Consider the following 12,956-nt stretch of genomic DNA (forward strand, 5'->3'; position numbering starts at 1 on the left):
AATGAGAAACCATGGCAAACTAATAAAGATAGGTCCTCAGAAGGAATGAAGGTCTGGATCCCTCCCACCCATTAAAAAAAGTCATGTCGGCCAAGATGCTCTGAGGGTGGAAGGGAAATATTGCAATGATTATCAAATAATACGTCTTGGCCAGTTACTGGAGCAAGGATTGTGGTATCTACATTTTATGATAAGGGTTTACTTTTCTCCGTTTCTTTTTATGTGAAACAGCACTTATGTGGAAATAACCAGTGAAGGTGGTTAATATCACTGTTTTAGCTCCAAGTGAGACTTTGAATTGACATATTCCCAGATCATACAGAAACTGACAGAACTTTGTGCTTCCCCTGTTTTGTTCCAAATTATGTTCATCCAAATGAAAGAAGAGAATAAATGGACTGTGCTGGTTGTTTTCCAACTGCCTCTCCAGATCCACTCTCTACCCTCCCCTGCCTGACTCTGCACCCTGGGAGAATGACCTCTGAGGACTGTGGCATCTGTGCTCCTCTGCCACCCAGCTGTCAAATGGTTCAGCCACCAGGAGGCATCAGGAGGAATCCAAAGGGTAGAAGGAGAGAGAGGTTGGGGTATTTCTTCCTCCCTCCCTCCCTACCAGACCACTGGCAGCAACTGTGTTCCTCTACCTGTGGTTAACCTCTCCTTTCAGGCAGCCCCTTTCATGACCATGCTCCTGCTGGATTTTGATAACACCTCCAACTCCCCTCATACCTTCAGGCCTCACGGTGGTAACCCTTCCTGCTGTTGACAGTCCCAAGGGCTTTACCATCCCTTACTGGTTCTCTCAACCCTGCCCATATTTCTGTCTGTGGTCCTTTCATTAAACTCTTTCCTGTTAAACTTATTTACTCTTCAGGGCAAGAACTGAACTCATTACTCTTGAAATATTTGTTATTAAGGTATAAATAACATTCAACAAAATGCACAGATTTTAAGTGTACAGTTTAGTGAGGTTTGAGAAGTGTATACACTCAGGTGACTGCCATCCTCCTCAAGATACAGAATGTTCCCATTACATCAGAAGTGTGTTCCCACATCCTCAAAGGCAACCATGGTATTGTTTTCACCACAGATTAGTTCTGCCCCTTTGTGAACTTCATATAAAAATGGAATCATACAGGGACTTCCCTGGCGCTACCACTGCAGGGGGAGCGGGTTCCATCCCTGGTCAGGGAAGTTCCGCATGCCACAAGGTGTGGCCAAAAAAAAAAAGAGAGAGAGAGAGAGAAAGGAAATCATACAGTATGAACTCTTTTACTAAAGCTTCTTTCACTCATCATATTTTTGAGATTCATCCGCGTTATTGAGTGCATCAGTATTTCCTTCCTCTTATCTATTGCATAAACATGACACCGTTTGTTTTTCTGTTTGTCAGTTGATGACATTTGGGTTGCTTCCAGTTTTTAATTATTGTGAATAAAGCTGCTATGAAATTTGGGTATAAATCTTTTTGTGCACATATGTTTTCATTTCTTTTGGATATACACCCAGGAGTGGAATTCTGTGTTTTCAAGGAGGTATATTTTAACTTCATATGAAACAGCCAAACAGTTCTCTAAAGCAGTTGTACCAAACAAACCTTTAGAGCATGGTATCTCTCCAAATTAGGACAGGGCAGGACAGGTCTGAATAAAGACAAACTTTAAAATTTCATTAGGATTCGGTAGTAATATCCAATTGACTATTCTAAAAGCGATAGTAGGCACAGCTCCTGAAGGAATCAATGCGTAATTCCTGCAGGTGCCTTCTGCCCCCTCCCCTCCATTCTCAGCAATAATCAGGCTTTCAAAGGTTCCCTCCAGCCCAGACATGTGAATTCTCACTCCTCAGGTTACCAGCTAGCTGTTGCAAGATGAATAGTTAAGTAAATTAATTTACACTCACACGTGAATGACTGTCAGGCCTTTTAGGGAAGGGGAGTCCCGCTATTCCGTGCGTTTCACTCCTCAGAGTGAGGTTGGCAAGTTAGAGCATTCTTTTTCGTTAAAATGTTCTTCCTCTACAGGAGGACTCCAGCTGCAAAGTCAAGAGGTAGAGAACAGTTAGGCATCAGTTTTTTCATGGTCCTCCCGGGGCGGGGGTGTGTGGGGTGGGTTGGCCTCTCAGACTGCGTCACCCTTTCGCAAAGGGTCCCCAGGCAGGCGGGGGTTCCCTGCAGCGGGCTCTCCGCTCTCCCCGCCTCCACGCGCCCTTCCCCTCTGCCCCGGAGGCGCCCAGGGAGCTCGCCGTTCGTTCGGCGCAGCCTCTTTTGGCACCGAGGCCTCCAGGTGCCCAGCACGAAGGCGGAGCCGGGCTACAGCCGCCTCCCCGGCGCCGAGTACTGGACCCCCTGGGAGATCGGGGCCCCAGAGCTGCGGATCTGGCATCCCCAGCCTCCCTGGCTCACCGTACTCCTCCCTGTCTGCGCGCCGGGCGCGAAGCCTGCGACGCGCGAACAGAGCACAGCACGCGGAGCCGAGTGGCGTGCGTGGCGCAGTGGCGCGGGCACCCTCGATTGCCGCGCAGCCAGAGCCCGCGCTCTAGCCACCCGCCCATGGACGCCCGGACCATGGCTGCCAAGGGACCCGGCTCCCGCACCCGGCTCTGGGCGGCGGCGCTGCTCCTGCTCGGCCTGCCAGGGCTCTCCGTGCCGGCGGAGGGTGAGTGTCCGGGGAGTGCCGGCGAGGCGGCGGGCCCGGGGTGGCGCGTGGGTTCTCGGTGGGGAAAGTGAAGCTCGCCGGGGCTGCCCCCTCAGACGAGCCCGGAACACGACCAGGCTGGGAGGAAACAAGGAGCGCAGCTGTCCTGAGACCCCGCCTCCCTCTTGCAGCTCACCGAGTCCCCGCGCGCCCAAACACCCCCACAGGGTCCCTGAACCCCTCCTTAATGCACAAGAGAAAGCCTGTGCTTTGGTCCTGCAAGCCCGCCTCTAGCTTTCCAAGATCTCCTTGAAAGGTCTTTAAAATGAAATCACGTCTAGGGTGCCCTGGAACCTCCTCTGCAGAGACATAATTTCCTACGTCTATTAACTGTGCTCCGAATGTCAAGACCAGTAATTACAAGACTCCCTTGGCGTTTTGGCTTGGTCCGGGAAGATCTGAAAGATGAGTGGAAGTCAGCTAGGCACAAGAGAGAGGAGAAGGTCTTGGGGAGAGGAAATAGCACGTGCAAAGGTCCTGTGAGTCGCAGGGGAAATGGGATAAATGATAAAGTGGCTGGAGCGGAAAGTTCAAGGTGAGGCTCTCCTTCAATAAGAAGCTAGAGAGGGCTTCCCTGGTGGCGCAGTGGTTAAGAATACGCCTGCCAATGCAGGGGACATGGGTTCGAGCCCAGGGCCGGGAAGATCCCACATGCCTCAGAGCAACGAAGCCTGTGTGCCACAGCTACTGAGCCTGTGTTCTAGAGCCCACGTGCCACAACTACTGAAGCCCGCGTGCCTAGAGCCCAGTGCTCTGTGACAAAGAGAAGCCACCGTAACGAGAAGCCCGCGCACCACAACGAAGAGTAGCCCAGTAGCCCCCGCTCGCAGCAACTAGAGAAAGCCCACGCACAGCAACAAAGACCCAACACAGCCAAATATAAATAAATGAAATAAATACATTTAAAATATAATAAAAATTTTAAAACATTTTTAAAAAGCTTGAGGAAATAGGTAAGGACCAGATTTTTGTGGGTTCTGAGAACTGACCCATCTTTTTGTTTGTTTTTTCAACCTGAATTCAGCTTTCAATACTTCCCTAAACTTAGCAGGATCACAGCCTTAGATTAGTTCAGTTTCAAAAAGCTAATTCAGCTGTGTTTTGATTTTGGAACAAAACCCTGTTGATTTGGTGCAGAAGGATCTAAAAGAAAAGAAGCTAGCATGTTCTCACATCCATGAGGGGTTACTAGTAAATCCAAGCTTGGGACAAATTAGATTGATGAAGGAGAAAAACCCTCAGCTGATTTAGGATACTTTGTATATTTTTAAATGTCATTGCTACTTAGCAAACAATATTGGGTGCAGAGAGAAGATTTGACCAAAAAAAGTATGGTGGTTAGGGAAAGGAGAAAGCAAGGGAAAAACCTCCAGATAGTATCTTAGAATTCTGGGTTCTCTTTGTCCTAAGTGCCAGCTTGTAGAACTCTTTGCTCCTAATTAGGGGTGACTGTCTGTCTTATTTCTCCATATGCTCAGAGAGAGTTAGAGGGGAAAACACTGTTAACTTTAAAGGATCCTAGTGATCACTGTTAATTTTTGAGATAAAATTCCTGTAAAAATTACCATTTTAAAATGCACGATCCAAGTGTTTTTAGTACAGTCATCAACCATCACCACTCTCTCATTTCTGAAAATTTTCATCACCCAAAAAGAAATCCCATACCTATTAGCAGCCAATCCACTGTTAATTCTTTTTTTAAAAAAATTTTATTCACTTATTTGTTTATTTTTTGGCTTCATTGGGTCTTCGTTGCTGCGTGAGGGCTTCCTCTAGTTGAGGCTAGCAGGGGCTACTTCGTCGTTGAGGTGCACAGGCTTCTCATTGCACTGGCTTCTCTTTGTCATGGAGCACTGGGCTCTAGGCGCGCGGGCTTCAGTAGTTGTGGTTCGTTGTGTCTCGCAGGCTCTAGAGCAGGGGCTCAGTAGTTGTGGCTCACGGGCTTAGTTGCTCCATGGCATGTGGGATCTTCCAGGACCAGGGCTCGAACCCGTGTCCCCTACATTGGCAGGCAGATTCCTAACCACTGCACCATCAGGGAAGTCCCTGTTAATTCTTTACTGTAGTACTTTTTGGCCTGACATTGAGTCATGAAAATTAAGCTGATTTTAAAGAATGCAAGTAGGATAAATTGTAGTATTAACCTTTGAACAATGTATACTATTGTACCAATTTTAATTCCTTTTAAAGAAATATCTCTGCAACCCATGAGGCTTTAGAGTTTCACCCCATTATAACTGCTTACGTGGAATGCCAGATGGATATGGATCAATATTTTGTGCCTATCTGGCTTGATGTGGGTCATAAAAAATTTAAGACAGAAATATCATTGGATAAGGAGAAAGTAACAACAGCACCAGGCATATTTTCTTGTTAACACTTGCCAGAAATGCCTCCGTTTCTCCCTTCTCCTTCTTTCCTTCTCCCTTCTTCCGCAATGGAGAACTATAGGTAAATTTGCTTTCAAGAAACTCCATTTGCTGAGCTCCAACTTTTATAATAAAGCCATTGAAGAATTAGAACCTATTTATGAAAGGATTCTTTTCTTTACTAAATATATGCTTAACTACCACTTTTCACACTTAGGTATTTATGTTCTACAGTGATGGAAGGAGGAAGAAGAAATGTGCAGCTAAACTGATGTGTTAAGACATTTGAAGAGAGAGAATTTGGAGTTATTAAAAATTCCATAGACTTATTCAAAAATAAGTCAAACTCAAATTAAAAACATTTAGTTTTACATTGGACTAATTAGATGTGTATCTTATACATAAAAGAGACCTGCTACTGTAATTTTAAAACACTTTTGAAACAGAAAAATCTTCGCATTAACTGAATGCAAATTAACTGTGTTTGGGTAAAGACTGCAGGAAAAGATTCATTAATTCAACAGATAATTTGAGTGTCTACCATATGCTAGGTACTGTCCTTGCTGTTGAGGATAGAACGGTGAGGAGAAACAGGTCCTTGCTATCAGGGAGCTTAAAATCCAATGGGGGAGAGAGTCATTAAGCAAATAATTATATGAAGGAAATGTGAATTTGCGATTTTGATAAGTGATAAGATTAAAGGACAGAGGTATTATGAGGGCATATATTAGGAGATTTTTGACTTGGCGTAGGAGGATCTGAAAGATAAGTAAGAATTAACTAGGCAAAGGGGGGAAGAAAGAGGATCTGGATAGAGAATAACATGTACAGAGAAACTATGAGTGGCAGAGAAAGTGGGACATGTGTCAAGAAACAGAGTGACTGGGGCCCAGAGTCCAAGGTGGAAGTAGTTTGAGATAACGCTGGGGAAACTGATATGGGGCCAAGTTTTGTTTTAATCCAAAAAAGAGAGACTGATCAGGTTTGCATTTTGAGAAGCTCACCCTGAGAGTAGGAAGAATGGACGGCACCAGGGCAAGATTGGATGTGGAGAGACCATGTAGGGTGCTATTTCACTTGTGCAGGTGAGAGAGGGTGGGGGTGGAGAGGAGGATGGGGTGAATGGAAAGGGTCTGGACTGAAGAGAAAAATGTGAGTCATCCATGTCAAGATGGCCTTTGAAACCACGTGTGTAAATGGAATCCTAGGGAAAAGTTTTACAATGAGAAGAGATGACCTACTTAATTTCTGCACAGATTTTTGTCACTTAAGTAAAAATGTTTTACTGCAACCTTGCTGAACTGTTCTAGCAGTTTAGTGGATTTCTTAGGATTTTCTATATGCAAGATCACATCATTTGCAAATATAGTTTTACTTCTTTCCAATCTGGATGGCTTTTATTTCACCTTCTTGCCTAATTGCCTTGAAGAGAACTGCCAGTACAATGTTGAATAGAAGTGGCAAGAGCAGACATCCTTGATCTTAGGGGAAGGTATTCAGTCTTTCACCACCAAGTGTGATGTTAGCTATGGGATTTTTGTAGATGCTCTTTATCAGGTTGAAGATATTCCCCCCCCCCTTCTTAGTTTGTTGAATGTTTTTTCCATCATGAAAGGGTACTGAATTTTGTCAAGTGCCTTTCTGCATCTATTGAGATGAGTTTTTGTCCTTTATTCTATTGACAAGTTATACGATATTAATTTATTTGGGGATATAAACCAACCTTGTATTCCTGGGATAGATTCACTTGGTCATGGTATGTAATTTTTATTTTTAGGCTGCTGGATTTACTTTGCTAGTATTTTTGTTGAGGACTTTTGTGTCTATATTTATAAGAGATAATGGCCTGTAGTTTTCTTTTCTTGCGGTGTCTTTTGTCTGGTTTTGGCATTAGGGCAATGGTGGCCTCATAGAAAAAGCTGGGAGGTGTTGTTCCCTCCTGTTCTATTTTTTAGATGCATTTACAGAGAATTGATATCAAGTTCTTTTTAGCTATTTGGTAGAACTCATCAGTGAAGCCATCTGAACGTGTGCTTTTCTTTGTGGGTAATTTTCAATTACTAATTCAATCTCTTGTTAAAGATCTATTCAGATTTTCTATTTCTTCTTGGGTCAATTTCAGTAGTTTGTGTCTTTTTAGCAATTTTTCCATTTCATATGAGTTACCTGATTTTTGGCATACAGTTGTTTTGGGTTTTTTGCAGGGGGGGTTGGCCATGCTGTGTGGCATGTGGGATCCTAGTTCCCCAACCAGGGATGGAACCTGCGTCCCCTGCACCAGAAGCATGGAGTCCCAACCACTGGACCACCAGGGAAGTCTGGCATACAGTCGCTTATAGTAGTCCTTTATAATATTTGTATTTCCATAAGCTTGGAGTAATACTGCCCTCTCATTCCTGTTTTAGTAATTCAAGTCTTCTTTTTATTTTCTTGGTCATTTTAGCTAAACGTTTGTCAATTTTGTTGACCTTCCCCAAAACCAACTTTTGGTTTTACTGATTTTCTTTATTGTTTTTCCTTTTCTATTTCATTAATTTTTGCTTTAATTCTTATTATTTCCTTCTTCTGCTTGCTTTGGGTTTAGTTTGCTCTTCTTTTCTAGTGTTTTCCAACAGGTTAGGATTTTTTTTTAACATTCTTATTGGAGTATAATTGCTTTACAATGGTGTGTTAGTTTCTGCTTTATAACAAAGTGAATCAGTTATACATATACATATGTTCCCATATCTCTTCCCTCTTTCATCTCCCTCCCTCTCACCCTCCCTATCCCACCCTTCTAGCTGGTCACAAAGCACCGAGCTGATCTCCCTGTGCTATGTGACTGCTTCCCACTAGCTATCTATTTTACATTTGGTAGTGTATATATGTCCATATATACACTACCACTCTCTCACTTTGTCCCAGCTTACCCTTCCCCCTCCCCATGTCCTCAAGTCCATTCTCTAGTAGGTCTGCGACTTTATTCCCTTCTTGCCCCTAGGTTCTTCATGACCTTTTTATTTTTATTTTTTAGATTCCATATATATGTGTTAGCATACGGTATTCGTTTTTCTCTTTCTGACTTACTTCACTCTGTACGACAGACTCTAGGTCCATCCACCTCACTACAAATAACTCAATTTTGTTTCTTTTTATGGCTGAGTAATATTCCATTGTATATATGTGCCACATCTTCTTTATCAATTCATTGTTGACAGACACTTAGGTTGCTTCCATGTCCTGGCTACTGTAAATAGAGCTGCAGTGAACATTGTGGTACATGACTCTTTTTGAATTATGGTTTTTTCAGGGTATATGCCCAGTAGTGGGATTGCTGGGTCATATGGTAGTTCTATTTTTAGTTTTTTAACGAACCTCCATATACTGTTCTCCACAGTGGCTGTATCAATTTACATTCCCACCAACAGTGTATGAGGATTCCCTTTTCTCCACACCCTCTCCAGCATTTATTGTTTGTAGATTTTTTGATGGTGGCCATTCTGACTGGTGTGATAGGATTTTTATTTGAGATAATTTTTCTTATTTTAATGTGGGCATTTATAGTTATAAATTCCCCTCTATGCAGTGCATTAACTGCATCCCATAAGGTTTAGCATGTTTTGCCTTCATTCATCTCAAAATATTTTCTAATTTTGTGATTTCTCCTTGTCTCATCAGTTATTTAGAAGTATTTTGTTTCATTTCTATTTATTTATGAATTTCCCAATTTATTTATGTTATTAATTTCTAATTCTACCCCATAGTAATTAGAGAAAATATTTTGTACAATTATAATCCTTTTAAATTTATTATGGCTTATTTTATTGCCTAGCATATGGTCTACCCTGAAGAATGTTCCATGCGCACTTGAGAAGAATGTGTATTCTGCTGCTGTTGAGTGCCATTTTATACAATGTTCACTTTTATTTAACCGTGTATTGATTTTTCCCCCCTTTCCATTCCATCTTGCCTCTCAAATAATTTTCTTTCTGCTTGAAATACTTCTTTTACTATTTCCTACAACGATGATCTGCTGGTGGCAAACCACATTGATTTTGGCTTATCTGAAAAAATACATTTGTTTCATCTTTGTTCTTTGAAATATATTTTCAGCGAGTATAGAATTCTAAATTTGCAGCTATTTTTTGCTAGTAATTGTATTCTTGCTTCTATTGCTTATTGTTTTAGAAGACAGCAAACTGCTGCTACTTTTAAAGTATTCTGTCCCTTCTCTCTATCTGCTTTGACAATATTTTCTTTGTCTTTACCATTTTGCAGCATCACTGGTATATATATACTTATAGATATTTTCCATATTGGGATTTGTTGTTGGACTTATTCAATCTATGTATTGGAATATTTATCAGTTCTATAAAATTCACAGGCATTTTGTCTTCAGATATCACTTCCACCTCATTTTTTTTCTCTCCTCTCTGGGAATTCTGATTAAAGTATATGTTAATCCTTATTCTTGGGACTTCTCTGGTGGCGCAGTGGTTAAGAATCCACCTGCCAATGCAGGGGACACGGGCTCGAGCCCTGGTCTGGGAAGATCCCACATGCTGCAGAGCAACTAAGCCCATGCGCCACACTACTGAGCCTGTGCTCTACAGCCCACGAGCCTCAACTGCAGAATCCATGTGCCACAACTACTGAAACTCATGCGCCTAGAGCCCGTGCTCCACAACAAGAAAAGCTACTGCAATGAGAAGCCCATGCACTGCAACAAAGAGTAGCCCCCGCTCGCCACAACTAGAGAAAGCCCACATGCAGCAACAAAGACCCAACGTGGCCAAAAATTAATTAATTTTAAAAAAATCCTTACTCTTTCCTTCATGTCTCTTTATTATCTTAATATTTTCCATCTTTTCTTGTTTCTTTACTACATTTTGGATGATGTCTTCTGATTTCTTTTTTAAAATATTTATTTATTTATTTGGTTGCACTGGGTCTTAGTTGAGGCAAGTGGGCTCCTTGGGTGCAGCAGGTGGGCTCCTTAGTTGTGGCACGTGGGCTCCTTAGTTACAGCTCACAAGTTGCAGCTTGCCAGCTCCTGAGTTGCAGCACACGGGCTCCTTAGTTGTGGCATGTGAAGAACTCTTAGCTGCAGCATGCATATGGGATCTAGTTCCCTGATCCGTGATCAAACTTGGGCCACCTGCATAGAGAGCATGGAGCCTTAACCACTGCACCACCAAGGAAGTCCCCTTCTGCTTTCTTTTTCAAGGTTAAGTTCTTGAAAAAGAAAATGTGTCTGATATTCAGCCCAAAAAAAAGAAAATGTGTCTGACATTCAGCCAAAAACATTTATTGCATTTTAAATTTATCATTGTATTTTTAATTTCTAGAAGTCCTATTTTGTGTTTTTTTTCAGATCAGCTGAGCACTTTTAATCATTTCTTATTCTTTGCAGTTATTTTCAAACTTGTCTTTTATTTCTTTAAATATAGTAATCATGACTGTTCTATAATCTGTGCCTGTTAATACCAGTATTGGACTTATTTTTAGGTCAGTTTCTGCTACATGTGGTATCTGTTGCTTCTCACTCATGGCGCCTTGTTTCCTTGTACACTTCACTGTTTTTTACTTCGGTGGTCATGGCCTTTGAATCAGTATTTGTATGGGATTTCCTGAAGCATAAAATGAAGGGTGTTTTTTTCTCCAGAGAGGAGTTAGTTACAATTTTTCCTATCAGGTGTCTGGATAAATGTCAGTCTAGGGCCACTTTAAGCTAAATCCATAGCTTGAAGTGTCTTAGACCTAAATTTTTGTTAGGACTACAATTCCAAATCAGGATTAGCACTTGGCCTCCTAGCACCAAGACAGCTCATCCAACAGTTCTTGAGAATGAGGGAAGGGGATATTTTTTATCCTTGTTCACTCTTATCTTGAGACTTAAACCCTTCAGACTCTCAGATTCATGTGTGCATGTGACAGTGGTAGAGTGGGGAGGAAAGGGCTATCAGATTCCCTACATCATGTGAGCTCTGGGCTTTCACTTTTATCTCTCTTGCACAGGGGTTTGGCCATCAAAATCTCTGTGTTTAATTTCATAGAGTTTTTTTCCCAAATAGACAAATGCTATTAATACAAAAGTGTCTTGGGATGCATGCTTACTTCTCCAGGTAGGAGCATCAAGTATAGTTGTTCAGGTGGTGTACTGCACATTGGCACCATATCTGAGGGAGCTCCAGTCATGTACAGATGTTTATTGTGAAAAGTTTTTGCATTTTTTATTATAGCTTTTGGTTCCAAAGCTGGAGAGATTACTGTATTTGTTGTAATCATTTTGCAGTAGATGACAGTTAAGTCTCTTATTCTAATAAAATCAACTTATTATGATAATTTTGCTGACAGATGGAAGTGAAATATGCCATTTTAAGTGGGTTTCTTCTCCCCTGCCTTTATCTTAAGCTTGACAGGGTCACCCAAGGCACTGCATCGTCCTCTGAGAGGCTCCTGGGGACCCCAGCGCTCCCTCTTGCACCATGGTTTTCTTGCCTAAAGCTGTCCTTTGCTTTCAGACTCAGCTTCCACCTCTGCCTGAGTTCACATCCTATTCCACCCATCTGTCGCACATTTTTCGAGGCCTACTACCTGCCCATAGATTGATGTGGTGCAGGCAGCCAGGGTGCACCAGACGTGGCTGCTGCTGTCTTGTCCAGTGGGGAGAAATGCAGTGCACTCATTGTAGGAAGGACCTGAAAATGTCCTGAGACAATGGGATAGAGAGAAGGCAAGCAACCTGCTGTCTGTGGTCACCCCAGGGCTGGGGCAGCAGAGGAAGGCAGAGCTGAGGCTGAATCAGGGTCTTGGACACCAAGTGACCCAACCTAAGGGAACCTAGGACGCTGAGCCTTGGCACTTGGTGTTTGTAAAACATCATTTTTATTTACTTATTTTTATTTAATTTTTTATTTTTATACAATTTTAAAGGTTACCTTCAATTTACAGGTATTACAAAATATTGGCTATATTCCCTGTGTTATACAATATATCCTTGAGCCTATCTTACACTCAGTAGTTTGTACCTCCCACTCCCCAACCCCCATATTGCCCCTCCCCCTTTCTCTCCCCCCACTAGTAACCACTAGTGTGTTCTTTATATCTGCAAGTCAGCTTCTTTGTTGTTATATTCACTAGTTTGTTGTACTTTTTAGATTCCATGTATAAGTGATATCAATTCTCTGTCTGGCTTATTTCACCTAGCACAGTGCCCTCCCAAGTCTATCCATGTTGCTGCAAATGGCAAAATTCTGTGCTTTTTTAATGGCTGAGTAGTATTCCATTGTGTGTGTGTGTGTGTGTGTGTGTGTGTGTGTGTGTGTATATATATATATATATATATATATATATGTATACCATATCTTCTTTATCCATTCATCTGTTGATGGACACTGAGGATGTTTCCATGTCTTGGCAATTGTAAATAATGTTGCTAAACGTCTTTTTAAAAGGAAGATTTGAAGGGCTTATCCAGAACAGGCGGTTAAATTTTTTTTTTAAGTTAAGAGGTAAAAATAGATTAAAACACAAGTGTAACTGTCATCACAGTCCAGGGATGAATGCAATGGGGTAGTTGCTACACTTGGATCTTTAGGCAAGTGGGAAACTACAGTTCTGATGGGCATCTGCCAGAGGATGAGTTTGCTGAGACTAAATTCCCATGGATCCTAGAGTCAGCCTGTGTCCATGCTTGTCCTCACACAGGGAAGCTCTTTGTGCTGGAGTCTCAGAATGGCTCTCAGGGCCTGGAACTAGAGGCCGCTCGGCTTTCCTGCAAGAGCAGAGGCGCTCACCTGGTGTCTGCAGACGAACTGCGGAGGGTGGTGCAGGACTGTGCTTTCTCCGTGTGCACCACGGGCTGGCTGGCGGACGGCAGCCTGGGGTAAGTCAGGCCAGCTGGGGGCGC

The 12,956-nt window shown here is 42.5% G+C and overlaps 1 protein-coding gene across 1 annotated transcript in view; it reads left to right on the plus strand.

Annotated features, from left to right (window-relative positions):
- The first annotated feature begins 2,165 nt into the window (after positions 1–2,165).
- The window catches only part of SUSD5 (sushi domain containing 5), a 41,699-nt gene continuing 30,908 nt past the window's right edge, over positions 2,166–12,956 (plus strand). Inside the window, exons 1-2 of the mRNA XM_059077343.2 lie at positions 2,166–2,657; positions 12,755–12,932. Of these exons, the coding sequence (XP_058933326.1) occupies positions 2,552–2,657; positions 12,755–12,932 (284 nt within the window). The 5' untranslated portion in view covers positions 2,166–2,551. The remainder of the gene's footprint in view (positions 2,658–12,754; positions 12,933–12,956) is intronic.

This window comes from Kogia breviceps, chromosome 10 (assembly GCF_026419965.1).
Source record: "Kogia breviceps isolate mKogBre1 chromosome 10, mKogBre1 haplotype 1, whole genome shotgun sequence".
In the NCBI taxonomy this organism is placed as follows: Eukaryota; Metazoa; Chordata; class Mammalia; order Artiodactyla; family Physeteridae; genus Kogia; species Kogia breviceps.